This window comes from Pleurodeles waltl, chromosome 7 (genome assembly GCF_031143425.1).
Source record: "Pleurodeles waltl isolate 20211129_DDA chromosome 7, aPleWal1.hap1.20221129, whole genome shotgun sequence".
Taxonomy (NCBI): domain Eukaryota; kingdom Metazoa; phylum Chordata; class Amphibia; order Caudata; family Salamandridae; genus Pleurodeles; species Pleurodeles waltl.
The window spans coordinates 497217473-497244709 of record NC_090446.1 but is presented as its reverse complement, the minus strand read 5'-3'; the positions used below and the strand labels follow the sequence as shown (position 1 = coordinate 497244709).

At 47.5% G+C, this 27237-nt stretch overlaps 1 protein-coding gene across 10 annotated transcripts in view; it reads right to left on the bottom strand.

Moving 5' to 3' along the window:
• SETD1A (SET domain containing 1A, histone lysine methyltransferase) overlaps positions 1–27237 on the bottom strand; it is a 905198-nt gene that overhangs the window by 238330 nt on the left and 639631 nt on the right. For all 10 annotated transcript variants that reach the window (XM_069244167.1, XM_069244168.1, XM_069244163.1 and 7 more), the window contains one exon: positions 22547–22689. In XM_069244167.1, coding sequence (XP_069100268.1) covers positions 22547–22689 — 143 coding nt within the window. The remainder of the gene's footprint in view (positions 1–22546; positions 22690–27237) is intronic.

Here is a 27237-nt window from a genome sequence, read left to right as displayed (position 1 = left end):
GTCTTGCTGGGCGCCCCCTCTGTCCCCTGACGCAATTGGCGACATCCTGGTCCCTCCTGGGCCACAGCAGCACCCAAAAACCCTAACCGCGAGCTTTGCAGCTAGCAAGGCTTGTTTACGGTCTTTCCGCAGGAAAACACTTCTGCACGACTCTCCACTGCGTGGGACATCTATCCTCCAAAGGGGAAGTTTCTAGCCCTTGTCGTTCTTGCAGAATCCTCAGCTTCTACTGTCCAGTAGCAGCTTCTTTGCACCCACAGCTGGCATTTCCTGGGCATCTGCCCACTCTCGACTTGATCTTGACTTTTGGACTTGGTCCCCTTGTTCCACAGGTACCCTCGTCTGGAAATCCATTGTTGTTGCATTGCTGGTTTTGGTCTTTCCTGCAGAATTCCCCTATCACGACTTCTGTGCTCTTTGGGGAACTTTAGTGCACTTTGCACTCACTTTTCAGGGTCTTGGGGTGGGCTATTTTTCTAACCCTCTCTGTTTTCTTATAGTCCCAGCGACCCTCTACAAGGTCACATAGGTTTGGGGTCCATTCGTGGTTCGCATTCCACTTTTGGAGTATATGGTTTGTGATGCCCCTATCCCTATGTGCCCCCATTGCATCCTATTGTAACTATACATTGTTTGCACTGTTTTCTAATACTATACTGCATATTTTTGGTATTGTGTACATATATCTTGTGTATATTTGCTATCCTCATACTGAGGGTACTCATTGAGATACTTTGGCATATTGTCATAAAAATAAAGTACCTTTATTTTTAGTATATCTGTGTATTGTGTTTTCTTATGATATTGTGCAAATGACACTAGTGGTACTGTAGGAGCTTCACTCGTCTCCTAGTTCAGCCTAAGCTGCTCTGCTAAGCTACCATTATCTATCAGCCTAAGCTGCTAGACACCCTATACACTAATAAGGGATACCTGGGCCTGGTGCAAGGTGTAAGTACCCCTTGGTACTCACTACAAGCCAGTCCAGCCTCCTACACCCCCTGCTGTGTCAAAATAGCTTTTCATGTAAAGCCCATCCTTTTGAAAGAATTTAGAATGTTTTGACCTAGTGGACAGTATCGGAATGCTCCAAAGGTAAAATGAAATGAGATCAAATATTCTTGGCTCTCCTCCATATCTAAACGCTCTAGTCCTACCTTGAAGAAAAAATGCACATTTATACTATGCAATGGTCTAAGGATGCACTGGAACACTTCAGATCAAGTGCTCTCCGCCGACATGTAACAAAAGCTGTGTAGTTCCCTGAGGTATACAAGTATGACGCCTCAAGAGGTGTAACCCACAACAAAAGTAGAGATATGGTTAAATTCAAACCCTAATTCTCCCTGGGGCTTTAAAGCCTGTTTCACAACGCTCCATCAATTTTCTTCAACTGTTTTATGTAAGGAAATGCCTCCTTGGCATGGTTACCCCCTGACTTTTTGCCTTTTGTTGATGGCAGTTATGTTTGAAAGTGTGCTGGGACACTGCTAACCTGGCCCCAGCACCAGTGTTCTTTCCCTAACTTGTACATTTGTTCCCACAATTGGCACAGCTCTGGCACCCAGATAAGTCCTTTGTAAATGGTACCCCTGGTACCAAGGGCCCTGATGCCAGGGAAGGTGTCTAAGGGCTGCAGCATGTCTTATGCCACCCTGGAGACCCCTCACTCAGCACATGCACACTGCCTCACAGATTTGTGTGTGCTGGTGGGGAGAAAATGACTAAGTCGACATGGCACTCCCCTCAGAGTGCCATGCCCATCCACCACTGCCTGTGGCATAGGTAAGTCACCCCTCTAGCAGACCTTACAGCCCTAAGGCAGGGTGCATTATACCACAGGTGAGGGCATTTGTGCATGAGCACTATGCCCCTACAGTGTCTAAGCAAAACCTTGGACATTGTAAGTGCAGGATAGCCATAAAGAGTATATGGTCTGGGAGTTTGTCAAACAGGAACTTCACAGTTCCATAATGGCTACACTGAAATCTGGGAAGTTTGGTATCAAACGTCTCAGAACAATAAATGCACACTGATGCTAGTGTGGAATTTATGGTAAAATGCACCCAGAGAGCATCTTAGAGATGCCCCCTGAATACCAGTCCAACTCCCAGTGCTAGGCTGACCAGTTTCTGCCAGCCTGCCACAACCAGATGAGTTTCTAGCCACATGGGAAGTGTGCCTTTGTCACTCTGTGACCAGGAACCAAGCCTGTTCTGGGTGGAGGTGCTTCTCACCTCCCCCTGCAGGAACTGTAACACCTAGCGGTGAGCCTCAAAGGCTCACCGCTTTTGTTACAGCACCCCAGGGCATCCCAGCTAGTGGAGATGCCCGCCCCTCCGGCCACTGCCCCCACTTTTGGCAGCAAGGCTAGAGGAGATGATGAGAAAAACAAGGAGTCACCCATCAGTCAGGACAGCCCCTAAGGTGCCCTAAGCTGAGGTGACCCCTGCCTTTAGAAATCCTCCATCTTGAGATTGGAGGATTCTCCCAATAGGATTAGGGATGCGCCCCCCTCCCCTCAGGGAGGAGGCAAAAAGAGGGTGTAGCCACCCTCCAGGACAGTAGCCATTGGCTACTGCCCTCCTAACCTAAACACACCACAAAATTTAGTATTTAGGGGCGACCCAGAACCCAGGAAATCAGATTCCTGCAACCTACAGAAAGAAGAAGGACTGCTGACCTGAAAGCCCTGCAGAGACGATGGAGACGACAACTGACTTGGCCCCAGCCCTACTGGCCTGTCTCCAGACTCAAAGAACGTGCACAGCAACACATCCGACAGGGACCAGTGACCTCTGAAGCCTCAGAGGCTGCCCTGAACCGAAGGACCAAGAAACATCTGAGAACAGCGGCACTGTTCACCTACAGCAACATTTTTGCAACTTTAAAACAACTTCTAAAGAACTCACTCTTCCCGCCGGAAGCGTGAGACTTCACCCTCTGAACCTGACTCGAGCTTCAGAGAACCAACACTGCAGAGAGGACTCCCAGGCAACAGCGACCTCGTAAGTAACCTGAGACGACCCCCCCCTTGCACCCCCACAGCAACGCCTGCAGTGAGGATCCAAAGGCTCCCCCTGACCGCGACTGCCTGTAACAAAGAACCCGACACCTCCAGGCCCAAAAGGAACCAATCTCCAGTGCAGGAGTGACCATCAGACGGCCCTCTGCCTAGCCCAGTCTGTGGATGGCCTGAGGTGCCCCCCTTGTGCCCTGCCTGCATTGCCTAAGTGACCCCCTGGTCCCTCCCATTGCTTTGAATAGCAAACCAGACGCCATCTTTGCACACTGCACCCGGCCGCCTGTGCCGCTGAGGGTGTGTTTTGTGTGCCTGTTTGTGTCCCCTCCCCAGTGCTCTACAAAACACCCCTGATCTGCCCCCCGAATTACCTGTTGGCAGACTGGAACCGGAGCACCCCTGTTCTCCATAGGCACCTATGTGTTTTGGGCTATACTTTGACCTCTGCACCTGACCGGCCACTTTCCATGAAAGATACTTTGTAATTGTTCTATGGATAGGCTCAAACTGGTCTTTCATCAACTGTACCAATACTGCGGTAAGTTGCCATGTCAGAGGAGGGGCTCTGACTGGGGGAAATGCTCTGAAAACTTTGAGAAACTGTTTAATAATTCTCACAGACCACAAAGATGGGGTATTTGTTGATCTTCTGAAGCGGGAAAGGACTGCAAGATGTACCTTAATGGAAGCGTGCACCAATCCTGACTGTGTCAACTGCGACTTGGCAAGAATATCTCTGCAATCTTTAGGAATGTTTAAGTGACCAAATTCTTGGGACTCTGGAGCTAGGCTGAAAGGTAGAGGGAGCTGGGATCCGGATGGCGCACTTGTTCCTGGTTCATAGTCAGCAACAATGTGATCAGCTTCAGTCTGATGGGAGGACATACGGACAGTATGAGAAGCTCTGGGTACTGGTGCTGACATGGCCACCAAGGGGATATCAGTATGATCTAACAGGGCTCATCTTTCATCTTGCTGAGTACTCTTGGCAAGAGATGAATCGGAGGAAAGGAATAAGAAAATATGTCAGACCATGTAATCGAATAGGCACCCCCCCCCCCCCCCACGTTCCCTGTTAGGGATGCCAACTTGCGAAGCACTAGCATTCAGCTTTCTGGGAGGTCGCTAAGAGATCCAGGTTCAGTTTGCCCCACTGGAGAAATATGTGGTCCAATGTCTTCTGATCCAATTCTCACTCATAAGAAGTTGTTCTCAGCCTGCTCAAGGTGTCTGCTATGGCGTTCTGATGCCCAGTCACATGTTCTGCTCTTAAGTGTATTGAGTGTCGAATACACCAGGTCCAAATTAACTGGGCCTCTTGAAACAGGAGGCGAGATAGAGTTCCTCCCTGCTTGTTTATGTAGTGCCCTATCGGTTTGTCTATTCTGACAAGCACTGAAAATCCTTAAATTCTCGGAAAGAAGGCTTGTAGTGCCAGGTATACTGCCCTGAACACTGGAAAACTGATGTGAAGGTCCGATGTGAGGAGACCACTTGCAAATGAGCAGGAGGTCCTATAGGTAAGCTCCCCATCCGTCCATCGATATCTCTGTTTTAACGACCAGAGGGGAAGCCTGCGTTCAAAACTGGAGGCCCAGTGAGAGGTTTGGAGGGCTTACCCCCCAGTTTATAGACTCGACCATGAGCGGAGTTACTTGAATGATATCCTCGAAGGACACTGTTGCTTGTTTCTACTGAATAGTCAGTGCTTCCTGAAGAGGGCACATCTGCAGGCGACAGTACGGTATGAGATATATGGAGGAAACTGGCCTGGTGTGGTGGACACCTATGGTTTTTGCATCTTATACCAGGTCCAGGCAAACCCTAATACTGAGTGAGAGAGTGTCTAGGAAGCCAGGGCTCTCTAGTTGTAGATGTGGTGAGCAGCCAAGACTTATCTAGGTGGACTGTAAATCACTTGCAATACCATAGCAGTCACACAGTAAGTTATCACACCTTGGAAGGAACAACAGTGTTACAAAAATAAAGGTACTTTATTACAGTAGTACTGAAGTAGATTACGTATAGCCAGTCCCCTAACTGGAGGTAAGTACACACTATAATTATTAGGAAGTAGCATATAGAAACAACAAGCACTGACAGAAATAGCAGAAAATAGCTAGGGCCCTCTGGGGTGGGGGGGAATACACTAAAATAGTGGAATGCAAAGTGAAGATGTGGAATAGTTAGAAGGGAGCTGAGAGAACTCGGGACCCAGTAAGGTGAGTAGCTAGGTGACCACCAGCGACCAGGAGAGCAGAGGTAAGTTACCTGGTTTTCGCAAGGACTAAAAAGGGGACTTGGAAAAGGAAGATTGCAAGGCCAGGACCAGTCCAGTCCAATAGAACCCAACAGTGAATTCCCGGAAGAAGAGGACCTGCAAGAGAACGGACGGAGTCCAGTCCAGCAGGAGTGTCCAGGTGGAGCAGAAGCCACTGCCGACCCTTCTGTGGACGAAGATCCGGGTCGACGAGGATAGATGAAGATCAGCTATAGAGCCAGGAGCTGCAGGGAGGTCCTTGGAGTCATGCAGATGTTGTCTCACGTCTGGCACCGGGTCACAGATGGTCAGTGGTCAGGAGGACCACCAACAGGCCTTGGCAAATGCAAATCTAGGCAGAGGAAGATTTTCTGAGAAGGGGAGGACCAGCACGGTCTAGGGGACTTGATCCTTGAAGGGGATTCTGGGCTGACCCTTGGCAGTTGAGAAAGCCAGTAGAAGCAGTCACAGCCCTCAAAGGTAACCTACTGGCAGCAGGCACAGTAATTTGCAGTGAAGGCCAGTCAGCACACCTGGAGAGGAGTCCCACATCGCTAGAGCAGCAGAGGTGAGACTGCACTTGCGAGCATGAAGTGCGCTCAAGGCCGGGGCTAATGGAGCCTGAAGATCCCTTGGAGCCGGAGTCAAGTCGTGGTGCACATTGGTACTGTTTCTGCAAATAGAGGCAATGGTTCACTGTAGGAAAGTAGTTTCTTTTTAGCATGGTTACCCCCACTTTTTGACTGTTTGTCAGTGTGTTTGACTGTGTTCACTGGGATACCGCTAACCAGGACCCCAGTGATTATGCTCTCTCCCTTTAAACTTGGTTACCTCAACCACATAGACGCCACATTTGGCATACTGGTGCCCCCATGCAAGTCCCTAGTATACGGTACCCAGGGCATTGGGGTACCAGGGAATCCGCATGGGCTGCAGCATGTATAATGCCACCCCTAGGGGAGCCAATATAAAGTGAATCAGTAGGCCTGCCATTGCAGCCTGCGTGAGAGGGTGCATGCACCCTTTTCACTACAGGTCACTGCACGAGGTCACTATAAGTCACCCCTATGGCAGGCCCACTTAGCCCAGAGGGCAGGGTGCAAGTACTTGTGAGTGAGGGCACCCCTGTAGTAGCAGAGGTGATCACACGACCTCCGGTTCCATTTTCCTGCTGGGCTTCGTGAGTGCGGGGACGCCATTTTATGTGTGTACTAGGCATAGGTCACTACCTATTTCCAGTTACCTAATAGTAACTGTGAAACTTGGCATGTTTGGTATCAAACATATCGGAATCATACCCCAATACTGTTGCCAGTATTGGAAGTATGATTCCATGCACTCTGGGGACTCCATAGAGGACCCCCAGTATAGCTCCTACCAGACTTTCTCGGGCTTTCCGGGCAGGCCAAGCTGCTGCAACCCCTCAGACAGGTTTCTGCCCTTCTGCTGCTTGAACAGCTCAAGCCCAGGAAGGCAGAACAAAGGATTTCATTTGGGAGAGGGGGGTAACACCCTCTCCCTTTGGAAATAGGTGTTACATGGCTTGGGAGGGGTAGCCTCCCCAAACCACTGGTATGCTTTGAAGGGCACATTTGGTGTCCTTCTTGCATACACCGGTTTGCACCAGTCCAGGGACTCCCGTTCCCTGCTCTGGCATGAAACTGGACAAAAAAAAAAAAAGGAGAGTGACCACTCCCTTGTCCATCATCACCCTAAGGGTGATGCCCAGAGCTCCTCCAAGTGGCCACTTGGTTCTGCCATCTTGAATCCAAGGTGGGCAGAAGTCCCTGGGAGCGCCTGAGTAGCCAGGTCAGGCAGGTGACGCCAAAGCCACCTCCTGATAGGTTGTCACCCTGCTAGGTGACCAATCCCCCTTCCTGGGCCTCTCTCTTGGGTGGGTCCTCAGATTCGGCGTGCAATATTCCAGCAGGACTCCTCTCTCCTCTGCATCGTTTACTTCATCTTCTGGCCACTGGGATTCCAAATGGATCCTCCAGAAACAGACAATCTGAAGCTACAGCGACGACTCCGCTCTGCAATATTGTTTCTTGCGCTCCTTCAAGCAACTGCAACATTTCCCCAGCTGTGCATCCTCTAAGGGCAACAAGTCTTCAGCCTGCACAAGAAGTAATGAGGAATCTCCCTTGGAGTGAAGGAGCCACTCCCCTGCATCCGCAGGGACCAACTGTAGCGAAGACCGGCTGAATGGATCCTCTCTCCTCCAGAACTGCGTGGATCCTGCATCAAAGGTGATGGTCTCGAGTGGTCCACTTGGTCCTCTCTACCAGCTGACCAACCTGGAAGACGGTAAGCCCTTGCCTCTCCTTGCAGTACAGTATCCATGTGCACTGCAACTCTTGCAGCTACCAAGGCTTGTTTTTTCCTCCTCCAAGGAATTTTCAGGCTCCGTGTAGCCCCACCCCAGCATTCCTTCCTGCAAAGCACAGTCTCCTGCCTGCTGCTCCAGCGACTCCTCTTTATGTGTGCTGAGTGGGCGTCAGTGTAATTCCTGTGTCTGCTGCCAGTGGGTTGCCTGTGGGGCTGCCTCCTCTTCTTGTGACTCTTCCAGCTGCTGAGGATCACCATGGACTCCCCTCTTTGGGTCGAGTCCCCTGGACCTTGCTGGACCTCTTCAGCCTTGCAAACCTTCTCCATCTCTTGCATTTGGCAAAGCTTGTTGGTGGTTTTCGAGCAACACTAACCGACTGCTTCTCGACCGCCGACGTGGGACATCACTTGCATCACTTCTGGGGCTTCTCTTCATCTTCTGTGCTGCACTGCTGACCTACTTCATTCACCGTCATCCTGGTCCTGCATCCACAGAAGGGTGGGTAGTGGCTCATGTCACAACCTGACATTCCATCACAAACTGGACTTGGCCTCCTTCCCTTGCAGGTCCTCTTCTGTCAGGATTCACCTTTAGATTCTTCTAGTCTTGGTTGGGTCTTGCACAATCCTTAGCACAATCCTTTTCCAAAGTCCTCCTATCGGTTTTGGGAAAAACAAGGTACTTACCTCTGCCCTGCTGGTCGCTGGGGGTCACTCTGTGTAGGAAGTTGGCTCTGTATATACTATCAAAGTAAGAGATAGTGTGCACAGAGTCCAAGGGTTCCCCTTAGAGGTAAGATAGTGGCAAAATTAGATAATTCTAATGCTCTATTTTGTGGTAGTGTGGTTGAGCAGTAGGCTTATCAGAGGGTAGTGTTAAGCATTTGTTGTACACACACAAGCAATAAATGAGGAACACACACTTAAAGACTTGACTCCAGGCCAATAGTTTTTATATAGAAAAATATATGTTCTTAATTTATTTTTAGAACCACAAGTTCAAGAGTTGAAGTAAATACAAAAAATGCAAGGTACTCCACACAGGTAAGTTAGGAACTTTGAATTAGAGCAATAGCATACACAGTTTTGGTTAAAACGGCAATAAGCTATTTTAAAAGTGGACACAGTGCACAAATCAACAGTTCCTGGAGGAGGTAAGTAATGGTTAGTTTGTCAGGTAAGTAAGACACTTACAAGTCTAAGTTCCTGGCCATAGACAGCCCACCGTTGGGGGTTCAAGGCAACCCCAAAGTTGCCACACCAGCAGCACAGGGCCGGTCAGTTGCAGAGGTCAAAGAGGTGCCCAAAACACATAGGCGCCTATGAAGAACAGGGGTGTTCCGGTTCCAGTCTGCCAGCAGGTAAGTACCCGCGTCCTCTGAGGGCAGGCCAGGGGGGTTTTGTAGAGCACAGGGGGATGGGAGACACAAGTAGGCACACCCTAAGCTGCACAGGGGCAGCTTGGTGCAGTGTGAAAAGCAGGCGTCGGGTTTTGTATTAGAATCAATGGAGGGACCCAGGGTTCACTCTAGCGGTGCAGGCAGGGCACAGGGGGCTTCTCAGGCCAGACACCAAATGGGCTAGGCAGAGGGTCGCCTGATGATCTCTCCTGCACTGAGGTTTGGTTCCTTCTGGTCCTGGAGGCTGCGGGTGCAGTGCTTGGTCCAGGCGTCTGGTTCCTTGTTACAGGCAGTCACGGTCAGTGGGAGCGTCTGGATTCTCTCTGCTTGCGTCGCTGTGGTGGTCCAGGGGGGTTGTTAGAAAGTTGCACAAATGTTGCTGTAGGTGAACAGTGTCACTGTTCTCTGGAGTTTCTTGGTCCTTCGGTTTTCAGGGCAGTCCTCTGAGGCTTCAGAGGTCGCTTGTCCCCGTCGGATGCATCGCTTTTGCAGTTTTCTTTGAGTCAGGAGACAGGCCGGTAGGGCTGGGGTCAAAGCAGTTGTCTCCATTGTCTCTGCAGGGCTTTCAAGTCAGCAGACCTTCTTCTTTGTGTAGGTTGCAGGAATCTGATTTTCTGGGTTCTGGGTCGCCCCCAGTGCTTAATTTGTAAATAAAAACGTGCTGGTGCCCAAAGCCCTCCTCCTAAACATGTGGCTACTGCAATTAAATCTGCGAGCACGGAACACTGAGGCAAAGTAATCCTGAAACCACCTCGGGCCTCTTCAATCCATATAATGCCACTCCCAGCCCCTTCAGCTCACTCTGGCAGCTTTCTGCTCTCTCCCTTTGTGACGCTTTTTCGTTTTTCTTTTCATCCGTCTTTCCCATATTTCTCTTTTGCTCGCAGCAAATGCTTGACGCAGAAGAATAAGCCCCGGCCCTCAAAAATAAGTGCCGGTGCTCAGCACCGGAAACAACAAGCACAAATTAAGCACTGGTCGCCCCTAAATACAAAATGTAGGGGTGTGTTTAGGTCTGGGGGGCAGTAGCCAATGGCTACTGTCCTGGAGGGTGGCTACACCCTCTTTGTGCCTCCTCCCTGAGGGGAGGGGGGCACATCCCTAATCCTATTGGGGGAATCATCCAATCTCAAGATGGAGGATTTCTAAAGGCAGGGGTCACCTCAGCTCACGGCACCTTAGGGGCTGTCCTGACTGATGGGTGACTGCTCCTTGTTTTTTTCATTATCTCCTCCAGTATCTATTATGAAGTGGGTCTACGAACTGATGCAATCCAAGAAGTCCAATAGAACCCAGTGGGCAAAATGCCCCTCTCGCTAAGCCTGGCTGCCAGACGGTCTTGCTTTGTGAATTTTTGGCGGGGTGTCCATGTTGTAGTCTGGCAGACTCCCCAGGCCAATGCAATGGTGGCAGATATGGCCCTGAAGGAGTGAGCAGCTCTGGAGGCTGCCATTTTGCCAATGCGTGACAAATCATGATGCAGAGTACAATCCAATGGGAGATGGTCCATTTCTGCACAGTGTTACCTTTTTTTACTTTCATTCTAGCGAATTACACAAGGAGCAGATCGTCCGCTAAGTGTTTCCTAGAACAATCAATGTAAAAGCTCAATGTTCTTTTGGGGTCTAAGCAATGAAGTATCCCCTTCTTCTTAGAGGGATGAGACAGAGCATAGGACAGCAACAGAGTGACTGTTTAACAGATGTGGAGTGTCGTCACAACTTTTGCCAAGGATGGCTGCATTCGCTCAACCATTTTTGCCTGGGAAGGATATGGTATATGGTGGTTTTACAAAGAGAGCCTGAAGCTCACTCACCATGCTGATGTGGTAGCGAAGAGAAACACCGTCCTGAGGGTGAAAAGACGCAAAGGACAACCGTGGAAAATTTGAAAGGGGGGACACAACTACATGAGAACCAAGTTAACGTCCCAATGGAAAAAAAGTGATAGAGGTCATTGAAAAATAAAAAACAACCAGTGATTTAAACAGTGGTACAGTCCCAGTGTAGGAAGCTGGCCTGGCGTGTGGTGAGCAACTATGGTGTTATCACCATATACCACGTCCGGGTATCCCCTATTAGTGAGGTGTAGACCGTGTCTGGGAAGCCGGGGCCCTCTAGAGGTAGCTGTAGATGAGCAGCCAAGACTTTTCTAGGAGACATGCAAAGCTTATGCAATATCACTATAGTCACACACATGAAAGAACCACACAAATGAAGGTACTTTAGTATGGTAACACTAATACTAAAACACTGTATAGGCAATACTCTACTAGGAGGTGGGTAAACACACTATTATATACACATTAGAAGTCAGTGATTAGCATCAAAAGCAACAGCAAATAGTAAAACAATAGAAAATAGTGAAGACCCTAGGGGGTGACCAAACCATATACTAAGTAAGTGGAATTGAAAAGGCAGGCTCCCACCCAAGGAAGTGGAATCGGTAGAGGGGCGCTGTAGGAACTAGGAACCCCAAAAGGTAAGTACCAGGGTGCCCCCAGCAACCAGGAGAGAAGTGGTAAGTACCTGGTCTTTCCCCAAAACCACAGGACAACTTTGGAAAAGGACTGTGTAAGACCCAAGCAAGACTAGAAGGAACCAAAGGTGGATCCTGACAGAAGAGGATCTGTAAAAGAAGGGGATCAAGTCCACTTCGAGTTGCAGTGTCCGGTTTGGGCAGGAGCCACTACCCACCTTTTTGGAGATGCAATGACTAGGTCTACGGTGAAGACAAGGAGTCAGCTGTGCAGCACTGGAGCAGGAGAAGAGTACCAGAAGTGATACAGGCGGTGTTCCATGACAGAAGAAGAGTTGCAGTCAGTGGTGTTTGAAAACCACCAACAAGCCTTGCCAAAGGCAAAAGTCGCAGGTGAAGAGCTGCAGAGTTGCTGGGGACCAGCAAGGTCCAGGGGACTCATTCCAAGGAGGGGAGTCCCCGGTGACCCTCAGCAGTAAGGAGGTTCAGAAGACGAGGAGGCAGCTACCCACAGGCAACTCACAGGAAGCAGGCACAGGAGTTGCAGTGAGGCCCACTCAGCGCACCTGGAGAGGAGTCCCACGTCGCTGGAGCAGCAGAAGAGAGACTGTGCTTTGCAGGGGAGAGTGCTGGAGGCCAGGCCTACACAGAGCCTGAAGATCCATTGGAGGAGAAACAAACAAGCCTTGGAATTTGCAAGAGTCGTGCTGCACAGTGATACCGTCCTGCAAGGAGAGGTAACGGCTTACTGTCTCCCAAGTTGGACAGCTGGTAGAGAGGAACAAGGGTACCACTCCAGACCACCTGTGATGCAGGATCCACACAGTTCCGTAGGACAGAGGATACAGGCATCCGGTCGTTGTTGCAGTTGGCGCCTGCAGATGCAGGGGAGTGACTTGTTCACTCCAAGGGAGATTCCTTCTTGTTTCTTGTGCAGGCTGAAGACTCGAAGCCCTCAGAGGATGCACAGCCAGGGAAATGTTGCAGGTGCTGGAAGGAGCCGGAGAAAAAATTTGCAAAGCGGGGTCCTCGCTGGAGTTGCAGATTGTCAGTTCCTGGAGGGTCCAGTTGCTGTCCCGGTCACCAGATGATGAAGTAAATGATGCAGAGGAGTCCTGCTGCAGTCTTGCACGTCGAATCTGGAGACCCGCCCTGGAGGGAGATCCTAAATAGCCCAGGAAGGGGGATGGGTCACCTAGCAGTGTGACCACCCATCAGGAGGGGGCTGTGACGCCACCTGCCTGACTTGGCCACTCAGATGTTCCCAGGGACCTCTGCCCACCTTTGATTCAAGATGGCAGAATCAAGTGGCCACCTGGAGGAGCTCTGGGCACCACCCCTGGGGTATTGATGGACAGGGGAGTGGGTACACTCTTTTCCATTGTCCAGTTTTGCACCAAATGTGCCCTTCAAAGAATACTGGTGGTTTGGGGAAGCTACCCCTCTCAAACCATGTAACACCTATTTCCAAAGAGAGAGGGTGTTGTCTCTCTCTCCCAAAGGAAGTCCTTTGTTCTGCCTTCCTCTGCTTGAGCAGGTTAAGCAGCAGGAGGGCAGAAATCAGTCTGTGGGGTGGCAGCAGGGCGGGCTGCCCAGAAAACCCCAGAAGACTGGTAGGAGTGATGCTGGGGGTCCTCTTAGGAGCCCCCAAAGTGCATGGAATCATACAACCAATACTGGCAATAGTATTGGGGAATTATTCCGACATGTTCCATACCAAACATGCCCAGGTTCGGAGCTACCATTATGTAGCTGGACACAGCTGTGTCCAGTACATAGGTAAAATGGCTTCCCCAAACCTACGAAGTCCAGTAGAATGAAACTGGAATTCGTAGGGGCACCTCTGCTCCTGTGGTGAATGGGTGCATGCACCTTTTCATGCAGGCTGCAATGGCAGGAATGCAGACACATACTGCATGGACTTCCATGGGTGGCACAATACATGCTGCAGCCCATGGGGAACCCCTGTTGGCCCAATGCCCTGGGTACCTAAGTACCATATACTAGGAACTTACATGTGGGCATCAACTGCCAACTGTGGTAAGTCCTAAGCACCCAAATTTAGGGGAAAGATCACAGTCAGTGGGGTCCTGGTTAGCAGGATCCCAGTGAACACAGTCAAAACACACTGACAGCAGGCAAAAAAGTGGGTGTAACCAGGCCAAAAAGAGTGTACTTTCCTACTCCCAGTAGTCGTAAAATGGCATAAAGGTACCCTTTAACTATGCCCCAAGCAGTCTTGCTGGGTGAGAGACAAACAACAGAACATAAGACAACTTGGGATGAAGGATGTCATTTGGGTGTGTGCCACACCAAACTACAAATCTATTGTCACAACAGGCACATATGTTTTTTGTTGAAGGAAGCCTTACTACCAATATGACATCAACCACCCCGTTGCTGCTCAATAACCATATATCAAGGTGGAAATTGCAGAGGAGTGATGGTAAAACTCTGCCCCTTTGCTGCTACAGCGGGTCCTACCTGAAGGACAGCCTCATTAGAGGACAGATGCTCAACCTCAGGAACTCTGGATATCATACTCTCCTTGTCAAGGTCACTAGGATGACTTGGGCCCAGTCAGCCTGATGATCTTCAGAACTCGACGCAAAAGATGTATTGGCGATGAAAAGTCACAAAACCAAACTGTGTCCAGTATGGCTCTGATGAAGGGGAGCGTCTGAGAAGGGGGATGGTGTAACTTTGCTATGTTAACAGTGAACCCTAAGAGGAAAGAAGTTTCGCAGTAGTCTGAAGGGGAATGACGGCTGCCTGGTTCGAGCCCGCCTTCAGCAGTCAGTCACTGAGGTAGTATAACACTGGAACCCACAACCTCCGATGGTACGCTCCTACTACTGACATCACTTTTGTGAGCATCTGAGGTGAGCGGTTGAGACCAAAAGACAGCAGAGCAAACTAAAAATGCTCCTTTCTCACCACGAACCACAGACAGCATGAAGGGCCTGCAAGATGTGTGTATGGAAATAGGCTTACAGCAGGTCCAACACTACCATCTAGTCTCAAGAATCGAGGGGTACCAAGACCTGGGCCGGTGTGATTATCTTGATTTTTTTCCTTCACTGTGAAGACATGGAGTGGGTGCAGGTCTAAAATAGGGCAAAGGTTTCTGTCATTCTTTGGTACCAGAAAGTCACAGGAATAACAACAACCACAACTTACTTCTGATGCAGGCAACTTCTTGATAGCCCCTTTGGCCATAAGGGCTTGCCACTCCCTGCAGTAAGATGGATTGAGGGTCTTCCATCCATTGCTCTGTGGACAGTACAGGGTTCAGCTGAGTGGCAATGAAGAGAAAGGTGTATCCCCTTCTGGACTAACTTCAGGCCCCTCCTGTCCAATGTGGTAGTCTGCCAACACAGCAAGAATTGTCGAATCCTGCCTCGAAACCAATGGTTGTGCTCTATTAAAGGCATGCTGAAGGGGTTTGGCACCTGGGGTCTCAGGGAGAGTGGGCTGATGTGGGCCAGTGGTCGGACTGGTTTGTTGACCCTGACTGAGGGGGCATGGGTCCAGCGGTTGTGAAACTGCTGGGCATCTTACTGGGACTTAATTAGCTGACGGTATGGGTATGGGGTTAGTTTGCCGAAGCTGCAAAAGGAATGAAAGGGCTGATATGAATGGCAAGGGTAGGCAGGTAAGGTCAGGAAGCTTACTGTGGCCCTACTTCCCTTTTACTGCTCCAGTGTGGAAAGTTCCCTTGTCCTCAAACAGGCGAATCCAAAGGTAATATCCATAAGGAATGATTGAACATTATCTGAAAATCAACGGCAATGCTGGTGCCCAATGGCATCCCACAACAAATTGTGACCCTGGCCACCTGACAATCACCCTGTTATGTCATGGTTTAGTACAGGTTGGGGGGGGGGGGGTCTTCCGGGACACCTGGGAGGACTTGTGCGATGGAATCCTAAAGAGCATCGGAATAGAAGCCCAGGATGCAGTTGGTCTTCATAGACCTAAAGGCCAAGATGGTGGAAGAATATACCCTCTCCCCAAAGATATCCACTCATTTGGAGTGCCTATTGGGGCAAGTAGTCTGAAAGGTATTCATGTGTGTCCAACTAGTAGATGTCTCCCCCACTAAGCTTTCAGGGGAAGGGTGCTGAGACAAAAATGAAGGGTCACTTGGGGTACGGCAGTGGCATCTCGCAATATGGAGATAGACTGAGGGGCCAGGGCAAGGTTACCCTACACATAATCATTGCATAAGAGGCACTCTCCTCAGTGAAAGAGCAAGGGGTGACCAGAGTACAGACTCAGGAACCTCCGGAAGGTCATCATAGCAATTTTCCTTGCATGGTTGCATTTTTCACCACCTGCATAATAATCATTGTTCAAATCAGTACCAAATAAAGAATGTAACGTTGTGCCTTTCCTTGCAGAGGTGACATGTCAAGGGGGGGTTGGGGAGAGAGGGGCATTTCAACAGAAATCTGGCGTGGTCGGGGTGGTGGCGGCGCAAACTTTGACTCAGAGAGCACAATGGACACCTCATCTTCTGGCACTGATTGAGTCGGCATTGGCGTTGAGGCTTCGATTAACAGTGTGGAGCATGGTGCCTGAGGTGGAGTCAGGGCAGGAGCTGGAGAAAGTCCAATGGTAGATTCGGAGGGTCCAAATGGTACCAAGGGTGAACCCACCGGCAGTGTCCCAGATAGAAAGGGCTTCTCTGCTCCTTGGGACCCACACAGCCAGCAGAGGAAGTTAAGGAAGGATGGATAAGTTACTTACCTGTAAACCCTAGTTCTCATCCAGGGGTACCCTCATCAAAGTCATAAACATTGAATATTCCCGCCCTCGTGAGGGGATCCCGGAGCATATATAAAAACACACATGTTTAAGTATGAAATATATATGAAAAATATAGCATTTTTTAGTAGACAATTTTCATACCAGATTCATGTATACATGTGTATAACAGCAATGCAGACTATGTTGATAAACAGGCTAAAATGCTTTATTTCTATTGAGTTTTTTTTTTTAAACACTCTCCTTTATAATTACAAGAAAAACTTTCTAAAGTCCAATAGAAGGGCACAGAAAAAGAAATACCAGCAAGACATGTGAAAAAAGAGAAAAAAATCTACATTGAAAACAATAGAGCATTGTTAGCCAATAGGCTGCATGCAAGTTAATACAGCAGAACCACAAAATTTGGCACTGTGCCTTTAAGACCCTGAGCACCTCCAGTATCCCACCATGTCTCAGGGGTGAAGGAGAGGTGACAGTTGGTTCACAGTTAGGTCAGTACTTTTTTACGGTGACAAAGCATCCAACAGATTAGATAGATGGTCTGTACTGCACTTCTGGGAGACTTGCATCCGGGGAGGAGGGTGGGTTGTTTATGACTTTGATGAGGATACCCCTGGAAGAGAACTAGGATTTACAGGTAAGTAACTTATCCTTCTCTTCCAGGGGATCCTCATTAATAGTCAAACATTGAATAGATTAGCAAGCCCATCCCTTATCTCTGCGGACTGTCTAATAGAAGTGCAGGAAAAAGACATACACTATGCAAACAAATTTCTCAGAGACGCTTAACCAACTTGAGCGCCCGCTTTGGCATCTGAATCTAAACAGTAATGCCTAGTAAACGTATGTACAGATTTCCATGTAGCGGCCTTACAGATTTCAGAGATTGGAACATTATTAAGGAGGGCAGCCGTAGCCGCCTTTTCTCTTGTCGAATGAGCCTTAGGCCTAGCCAATAACTGTTTGTTAGCCAATTGATATGCAGTTACAATACGTGAAACTATCCATCTGGATATGGTTCGTTTTGAGGCTGCATCGCCTGTTCTCATATGTCTAATTTACAAACAGGTGGCGAGAACGTCTAATCAATTTGGTCTTATCCAGGTAAAATTTTAGCACTCTTTTCAAATCCAGGGAGTGCAAGGCTTTCTCCACTGGAGTATCCGGATTGGGGAAAAAAGTTGGGAGTGATATAGTCTGATTGATGTGAAAATCCGACACCACCTTCGGTAAGAATGATGGAGGAGTTCTTAGAACAACTCTATTTTCATGGAAAACCATATACGGTTCCTTGGAGGACAAAGCCTGAGTCTCACTGACCCTCCTAGCCGAAGTAATGGCTACGAGAAAAGCTGTCTTCCACGTAAGGTGTTGCAAAGAAGCTCTGTGGATAGGCTCGAAAGGAAGGACCTTGAGTCTAGATAATACTATGTTCAGTTCCCATGGAGGCGAGGGTTTTCGAATGGGTGGAAAAACCTTCCTTAAACTTTCTAAGAAATCCTTGACTACTCGCATTGTAAAGAAGGATTCCTGAGAAGGTGACTTACGATAAGCTGTAATGGCAGATAAATGTACCTTAATAGATGACAATTGCCGACCTGATTTCACCAGATAGAGCAGGTAAGACAATATTACCTCCTCCTGAGCCAGAATAGGATTCTGACCCTGTTGACGACACCATATATAGAATCTCTTCCACTTGAAAGCGTAAGAGCGCTGCGTGGAAGGTCTTCTGGACTCCTTTAAAATGTTCATGCATTCATGCGAGAGCCCTAGATGCCCATACTGCAGGAATTCAGGAGCCATGCCGTCAAGCTCAGAGAGGGAAGGTTGGGGTGAAGAATCTTGCCTCCCAGCCTGCAAAGGAGATCCGGTCTGCACGGCAGCCTCTTGTGCGGTTGTTCTGACAGGTTGTGGAGATCCGTGTACCAGAACTGTCAAGGCCATTGCGGGGCTATGAGAATCATTCTGGTGCTGGATCTGTAGAGTTTATCACCGCTGGTATCAGGGGAATTGGTGGAAAAGCGTAGAGAAATATCCCTGACCAGTCTATCAACAGGGCATTCCCTCAAGACCCCGGACGGTAGAACCTGGACGCGAAGTCTGGGCATTTTTTGTTTACCTCGTCTGCTAACAGATCTAACTGAGGCTGACCCCATTGAGCGAAGATGTCTGCGACGACCTCGTCGTGAAGAACCCAGTCGTGGGTGTCCTCGAGGGTTCTGCTTAGGAAGTCGACCTCCACGTTTTGCTGCCCTGGGAGGTGTATTGCTGTAAGAGACATTCTCCTCGCTATGAGCCAATGCCAAATGGTTTGAGACTCCCAAGACAGGGGCCGGTATCTCGTACCTCCTTGCTTGTTCAGATAATACATTGTCGTCGTACTGTCCGTTTGCACCAGGAGAGACTTTCCCTGAATCGATGGTGCAAATGATTTGAGAGCCAGATGAACCGCTCTGAGCTCCAGCAGGTTGATATGGTATGTCTTCTCTTTGCTGGACCACAAGCCCTGAGCTTGAAGGGAACCCAGATGAGCTCCCCAGCCCTGAAGCGATGCATCCGTTACCAGAGTGTCTGAAGGGATTGGATGGTGAAAAGGAACTCCTACTGACAGGTGATGTCTGCGCATCCACCATTGTAATGATTGTCGCGCTCCTAATGGAAGAAGCATCCTGTCCTCCCAGTGGCCTGTGTGTTGATTCCAGTTTTCCTCTAGAGCCTCTTTAAGAGGTCTCATATGCAATCTGGCGTTCGGGACAATGAAAATGCAAGAGGCCATGGAGCCCAACAGAGATATCACCTGACGGGCCCGTAGGCGCGGGGGGAACCAAGAAGATCGTGACACTTCCTCCTTATTGATAACAGTCGTTCCTCCGAAGGATACACTCTTTCGAGCTCTGTATTCAGTATCGCTCCCAGGTAGTGGAGGGTTTGTGTTGGGATGAGGGTGGACTTTCGGAAGTTGACTTGCGGACCTAGAGATCGGAAGACACTGAGAACAATGTCTAGATGCTCTTTCGCCTGTTCCGGAGAGGAGGCTTTCAGTAGCCAGTCGTCTAGGTATGGATAAATGAAGATTTTCTGCTTCCTTAAATGTGCCGCTACCATTGCTACACACTTGAATGCGCGAGGGGCAGATTTGAGGCTGAAAGGAAGCACCTTGAATTGATAGTGTTGGGAGGCTACCACAAACCGTAGGAATTTCTGAGGTTTGGGAATGATCGGGATATGAGAATACGCATCCTGCAGATCTATGGAGCACATCCAGTCTCCTCAATGCAGTTGAGGGAAAATCTGATGAAGAGCCAGCATTCCGAATTTTTGTTTCCGTATTTATTTGTTGAGTAGCCTCAAGTCAAGAATCGGTCTGAAGACTCCTTCCCGACCCTTTCTTGCTACTAGAAAATAGCGGGAGTATACCCCCTTTCCTCTTTGGGTGGCTGGCACCTTTTCTATTGCTTTTTTCTGCAACAGGGCGCAAATCTCTTTGCGTAGTAAGTTCATGTGAGCAGGTCTCAACTTGGTTGGTGGCAAATGAGGTGGAGGTTGTCTGAAAAGAAGAGAGTATCCACTCTCTACAATGTTCAGCACCCATTTGTCTCTTGTTAAGCCATGCCACTCGTGAGCGAACTCTGTGATACTTCCCCCAACCGGAGTGGTGTACGGTATGAAGGGAAGCGAACCCTCATTGTTTTGCGGGGGCTTTGGGGGTAGACTGCTGAGGTCTGCTTGATCCTCGGTCTCTTGTGGCCTTGCGAGACTGGAAAAGTGGACGCCCTTGTTTCTGTTGAGGTCTTTGACACCAATGAGGGGTTTAAACCCTCTGTTGGAACGGGCGCCTGTGGTAAGGCCTGTACCTCCTCCTGAAGTCTTTCCTTCTTTCGAGACCCACTGCCCTCATTGGGTCGACCTCCGCCTTCATACGTGCAAAATGGAATGGAATAGAATGCAAAACCGACCAACCTCTAGAACAAATCAAGCGACTTCTAGGCCGGAAATGGGACTGATCCTTCGACTGGTCTCGCTGCACAGACTTCTGATGTCTGGCAACAAAGTTTCACCTCACGGTCTTGGATGAACTCCAAGTTCATCAACATGTAGTCAACAGGTCTTAGAGTCGTGGTTTGACTCCCGCACAACAGAAACACCTGACATTTGTTTGAGACAGTCCTTACAGGGTTTGAATTCTGTAGTCTTGGGAGGTGAAAATTATCTTGAACAGTGTAAGCTTTTCAGTTGAAAAACTCTCATTGAGACAAAAGTTAGCTCCGGATCCTCATCCAGTGGAGCAGAAAAAAAGAATGCACATCAGCAGGCAGAAGAGGCACTTATATAGGTCTTGCACACTAATTTTTACAAAATAACCTCAATGCAGAGTCGCACAGCACTATGTACTGGCAGACACACAGGTACCGCTGAAAAAACGTTTTCCGATCCAGTCTGACACCTGAGGAATTTTAGAAAGATGAGGAATCTGTAGACAGAAGTCTCCATTAGAATGCTGAATTTCCATGCCTCTCTGATGAGTACATCTCAAAATGATAGACATATCTTCCGGATTCACTGCATGTCTCCCCAGTTGATGATGTTTTGAGTGTAAGATGAGTGTGCATCATCAAAAGAAGGAGTTCTAGAACTAGGAGTTCTTCTTTACCATTTAAGTCTGTAAAAAGATCACAGAGGGGTTTGGTGGATCGGGTGGAGATAAACATGTTTTTGCAGGGTCCCCAAATATATTAAGAGTTGGTGAAATCAAAGGTTCAAGAGGAACTTGTAAAGGATTCTTCTGAAGTGATCAGTCTTTGTTTCTGTGGTGCAACAGGTTCATCAATAGGACCCACACCTTCTCCTGAAGCTACAGAAGGAAGTTATGTGGAATGTCTCAAAGCCAACTTTCTTGACAGATTCTCTCGATGGAGATAGTGGCATTCTCTGAGCTGAGACATGGTGTTGCTTTGACATTGATGGCGCTGTGGAGTGGCTTGATGAAGCGTGGTAACATCTGAGTAACTGACAGTGTGTTGATGTCCGTCTGGTCAGTGACTGTGTCATAGCTTGTTTAGCTGCAGTAGTCCTCGTTGAATGTGCTGACTTTGATGGAGTCACCGCTCACGGTAATAGAACTGAAAGAGCAGAGGAAAGTACTCTAAGTGTTGGTGTCACCCTTATGATGGTGAGGAAGTCCGCGCCAATGGTTTCGCCGTTAAGTGGGGCTTCTGTAAATGATGGGAGTGTTTTGAGAGATGATTGTAACATCTTATGTCTGTTCTCACTGGAACTCCCTCTATTGTGTTCCTTTCATTGCGCCAATAAAGAGAGACCCCTATTTTCTCTATTTCTTTCTTATTCAGCTCGGAGTTACTCCAGATTCCCTCTCAGTGAATTCCTGCTCTGTCATTGAGGATATTTTCTTTGATATTTGACACAGAGGACGTTCTTTTGTATAATGTTAATTCAGTCATGCGGTCCAGAAACAGCCATTTTCCTTTCACAGGAGGGAAACTTCACAAGAAGTGAAGCATATCTGAAGAAAAAAATACTCTTGATGTTTAAAATCAGGGAAGATGGCAAATTCTTCATAAGATGTTGGTGAAATAGAGGAAAAATTATTTCCGGGGGGAAAAAAACAAAAAAAAAAAAAACAGGAAAAGTATGGACATTTAACCCTGAAGTGTTCACAGTTCCAGTCAGCACAAGCCGGAAAAACAAAAGAACTGGGGCTGGGAGTCAAACTTCCACTACAGTGCATGTTGTGTAATGGAAGCCGCTAGCTCTCAAAGTTACTGATTGATGCACTTTTGACCCGACAGGCATATTTCCCTTCATTTTTCTCTGCAGTGACAGGGTTTTTAAGTTCGCTTTTAATTATAGGGCACACTAAATGCTGCAATGTGGTTTAGCATCATAATTAATTGTTACAGTTTTCGGCAGATAAACTGTGGTTAAACCTAGCCTGTCACAGACTAATGAGGCTAAGACTGTTAACCACTGGGGTGCCTATCTCCAACATCAGAAGCATAGACATAAATCAGTGTTCAAGGGTTCCTGCACATAGGCGGGACAATTCAATGTTCATGACCATCAGTGAGAATCCTAAAATGCGGTGGCAAAAACAACAGCTGAAGCCATTCAGAAAACCACTCCTTTGCACAGCTAGACACACACAATCTCCATTTAGCCAGGTTTTCCCAACAGTAACACTTATTCACCATTGTGCTTAAAAGTAAATGCTCTCCACAAGAAAGATTTGTCAGGTGCCACTGCATTAGGGTTACAGTCACTAACCTTTTCAGAAGAGGATTCCTCTGATGCCTCTTCACCCTCACTGTCAAGATCAAAAGGCTTCCTGTGCTTGGCCTTAGCCTGCATTCTCTCCAGCTCCCTCTGGGAAGGCTTGGATCCTTGTCTGTTGACATCTTTCTCTCTCTCTGGAACAGAAAATTAGAAAATGAGCATAAGACAAAGCTGAATAAAGTTAGATGTTAAAAATGTGCCCATGTTCTATATTCATAGGACCACAACGTTTAGGAAGTACAAACATCTTTTTGTTGCTTTTTCAAAAGGCAACCCTGTTACTAAATCTACTGTAGCAAGATGGATCGTCAAATGCATCCAAACTTGCTATGCAAAAGCTAAAAGGTTACTACCTATTCCACCTAGAGCACACTCAAATCGTAAAAGAAAAGGTACATCTATGGCTTAAGTTGACATGTGCAAAGCAGCATTACGGGGTACAGCACACATTTTCACTAATGTGTATTTGCAATCCAACAAGCTGATGTAGGCCAGACAGTGTTACGTGCTATCTTTCAAAATACTACAACGCCCACAGGCTAGCCACTGCTTTTGGGAAGGTACTCCTTTAAAGTCAATGCAAAGCATATGTATCTACAGCCACACATGCCATCAAACGAAAAATGTTACTTACCAATTAAGCATCTGTTTGGAGCAAGTAGTGCTGTAGATTCACATGTGCTAACCTTCATCCCCAGTCACCTGTGGTTGTAGTAATCTTTGGTACACATTAACATGCATGGGTTTTTTCAGTCACTTTATATTATACATCACTCCATTCCTACACCGACTGCGGGAGAACAATCTGAAGATGGAGTTGATGCCCATGTGCATCACTATCAAGAGGAGGAGTCACTATACCTTGTGATTCAAAGGACTTTTCCAAACAAAAACAACTTGCAACCTTACGGGCCCAACACTAGATGGCAGCAATATGCAGAGCATGTGTAGCTCCCTCAATACATGACATCAAACATAAATTATTCTAGAAAATCCTCTGTATGTGGCCCCACTTTGTAGGTTAAGAATGCAAATTTGGCATGTGCCTTTATTTCAGCAAAACGAAACATTAAAGCTGTTGTTCCCACCTAACAAATTGTTCCCAGTAAAAGAGGTCTTCCAAACACTCACTTCTGCCTAGAAAAATTGAAATCGCTGTAAAACTGTTACTGAACATCCAGTAAGAAAATGGCTACTAACCTTTAACTACAGTTCTCTAGTGTTGATTTCTTTTACAGATTCAAATATTTGAATCATTTTCTGGTGTCAAGTTGGGGGCACAATTGTAACCTTTGAATAGAAGTTCCATGGAATGCGTGTCAGCAATACTGCTGAAAGTCTAATTGTGGACGCTCTAGATGCTCAAGAGACATGCCCTATAGTTCAAATGCGCTAAGTAGTGATGTAGAACCTTCAATTGTACTTTGAAAGAACAATGTGTTGTGTTTCCAGACTGATGGAAGGAACTCCTGGGAGATGACTGAGGTCTGTGTACCTACACAGACGAGCCAAACTGGTGCAGTTAAGTTCAGCCATCACAGAATTCTGGGCCTTGCTGGGAAGCCTAGGGGTGAGGGCGAAAAGGAGGAAAAGCATAAGAAAATGTCTTGAACCATGTGATTGAAAAAATATCTCCTCTCGTACCCGAATGCCACTGCCAGTTTTTCGATGGTGTTGCAAATATATTCAGCATGTGACCATTTTGAAAAACATCATGGCTGTTTAGCCATAAATCAGTTTCCATACTTGGGAGAAGCTTTCAAACTTGCTGATGGGCCTGCCTATGTGTTCACAACTACTGGAAGGTATTCTGCTTTTAGTAAGATTCTTTGAGCTATTTTCCAGTTCCAAATGAGCTGTGCTTCTCAAAAAATTGGACAAGACCTTGGACCAACCTGCTTGTTGGTACACACCACCACAGAACTGGAGCCTGTCCTTACCAGGCTTCAAAATTTCCAACGTTGGATGAAAGTATTGTAATCCCTTTAGAACTGCTCCGAGTTCCTGGACATATATGTGGTAGTTCTTATTTTGCATTGTCCAAAGAGCTGTTGCTTCAAGTTCCTGAAGGTGGGCAGTCCACTGTTCGAGGGATGACTCTGATGTCATGAAGTATTGGGTTATTTGTGACAGTAAGAGTAAACACTTGAAAGCTGATCACTCCAAACACCGAATTTAGGCAGTTTTGATTTTGATTCCGGCTGAACACCCAGTCCCTTGGAGAGAAGGGCATGCAAACATTCTTGCATAAGTCACATCTGCAGCCTACAGAAAGGTACCAGTCAACAGCAAGGTGAGATTCTCAGCAAATACTTGAACAGACCGCTGTTTTCTACTTCTGGATCTGCTTTGCAAAGGACTGAAGAGACAGACTCAAACTTTCAAATATTTTCACACATTTGTTTTGTGATGAGCCTACTTCTCAAAAGGTCGTTCCCTTGGTCAACCAGTCACCCAAATACAAAAAGATTTTATATGCTAGATGGTGTAAGAAACACTGGCACTGTAGCTATACACTCTGTGAATATTCAATGTGTTGACTTGAGAGCCTTGAAGTGAGGACGTCACCTGCGAAATGGTGTGTGCTTGCTGAATTGAGGCAGTCTGGCCGAAGCCAGGTGCGACTTGCAAATCCCCTAGCAGCTGACTTAAATTAACAGTGCTTTGTCATTCACGGTACCTTTCTATGCTATTTTGCGGTTTGGCGGCTTATTTCTCGGCACCTCTTTGATCCTACATTGTCATTCTGTAGGCCGCACAAAGTGTGTAGATTTAACCATTGGAAACTCGGTTTTCCATCACTGCCATAGTTTACTTGGAATACGGGCATACAGTCATCACATCAAGCTCTTCCTGTTTATAGGAAAAACAGTAAACAAGCCCCCAGGCATATGTGACTCGCTCTAGCTTGATCTGGTTGGAAACCTGGCATTGGGTAAACTGGGTCACCTGATATTTCAAACCTTTGGAAAAAATTTTATCACTATCAATTCTGTGCCCTTTCAGTAAGCCTATTTCTTGTGCCTTATCACTATCAATTCTGTGCCCTTTCAGTAAGCCTATTTCTTGTGCCTGATCTGTTTGCCTGGTCCCGTCCCAAAAACAACAAAAAAACAAAAAAAAGGTACGACAACTAAGAAACTACTCTCTGGGAGGTTAGTCTATGTACAAGCATGAAAGACAACAAAATCAAACCCCATGAGCAATACATTGTTGAATAAAAATGCTTTGGAGGGTTTTAATGTAATTTCATATTTATTGAACGGGATGCTGGAGTCATATCTAATCAAAGAGCTATTAAACCACTGATTTCTGATGGTGAGGTGCTTGGAGGGTGTGTGCAAACATCCCCTTCCATTGAAGACTTGACTCTCTTGGGCCTAGATATCGATCTTAGGCATCATCATCATGTCTCAATTGCAACCTGAACACCCCCACCATCACTAACAAGGCATTTCTTTGGGCCACAATCGAATAAGTAGTTCTTTAGCAGTACTTCTTAGAAAGAAAAAATCATTTTACCACTTCTAGGACATCTGCCACTCCAGAAATGGAGTTAAATCCAAATTATTTATGTAATCTTCTCAGATGGACCTGTCCCCTACATGCAGGGTCATTTCCAATTTTTGTGCCCCCTTCCTCCTATTTTTTTCTGATCTGCTTTTGTTGGCTTTAGGAACAAGTGCACTTTACCACTGCTAATCAATCCTAAAGTGCATATGATCTTTGTCTAAATTGTATTGGTGTTTGGTTTATCCATGAGTGGCCTCACTTGTAACATTGGTGATCAAAGGTGAGGATAGGGCTTGTGTTTGTACTTGACATACAGTGATTGGTGTACACTACTGCATAATGCATATTAAAGAACATTACAAAAACACACCAGTTTTTTTCTTCTTGGATTTGTTTCTTGCCTTCTGGAAACTTGGCGACTCTCGAGTTTGGGCCACAGTAAGGCCTCAGACTGGTGAGCACAAGAAGGATGGGAGTGATGTGGTGCAGGGGGACCAGCATAGCCTGTGGGACAGAGGGCCAGCCTGAAAGGTGGAGGGGCTCCCTCCTGAGTTAACACCACTGTTTCCTCTACAGGTTTGTCTCCAGAGAAGCTGAAGAATAAGCGGTGAGCCAAGGAGCTGGAAAAGTTCAAACAGGAGATAAAGCGTGAGTTGGAACTAGCCAGGCTCCAGCTGGAGAGACAGAGGAAAACACTTGCCACGGAGAAAGAAGAAATTATGCTAGCTTATGAGCGGAAATTGAGAGAGCTGGAAGTATAGAGACACCCCAGGAGAGTGTGGGTTGAGTGTTCGGAACAGTCAGATACTGCCTTATCAGTCTCAGGAGAGTGATGTTGGGTACTTTTTCAAGGCACTAGATGGTGAGGTGGAGGGTAGTTTGGTTAACATGTATGGGGCTGTGTGAGGTGTTTGCTGGAGAGCATAAGCTCAGTCCCTGCTTTCTAGAGCTACGCCAACACCAGGTGGAGTGCGAGTTCTGACCCCAGGGAACTTTCACTGGAGGGAGACTTCTGGGTGAGTACCAGAGAGTCTAAAGAGGCATTTTGGGGTGTTCCTGCAGGGGGTGGCTTAGGTTTTCCCCAACCAAAGGAAGTGGGAGAGGTTTGCAGTGACCCAGGTAGGTTTCTGTGTACTGGAAAGGGTGACGGGTTCCATGTTCTGTCTCAG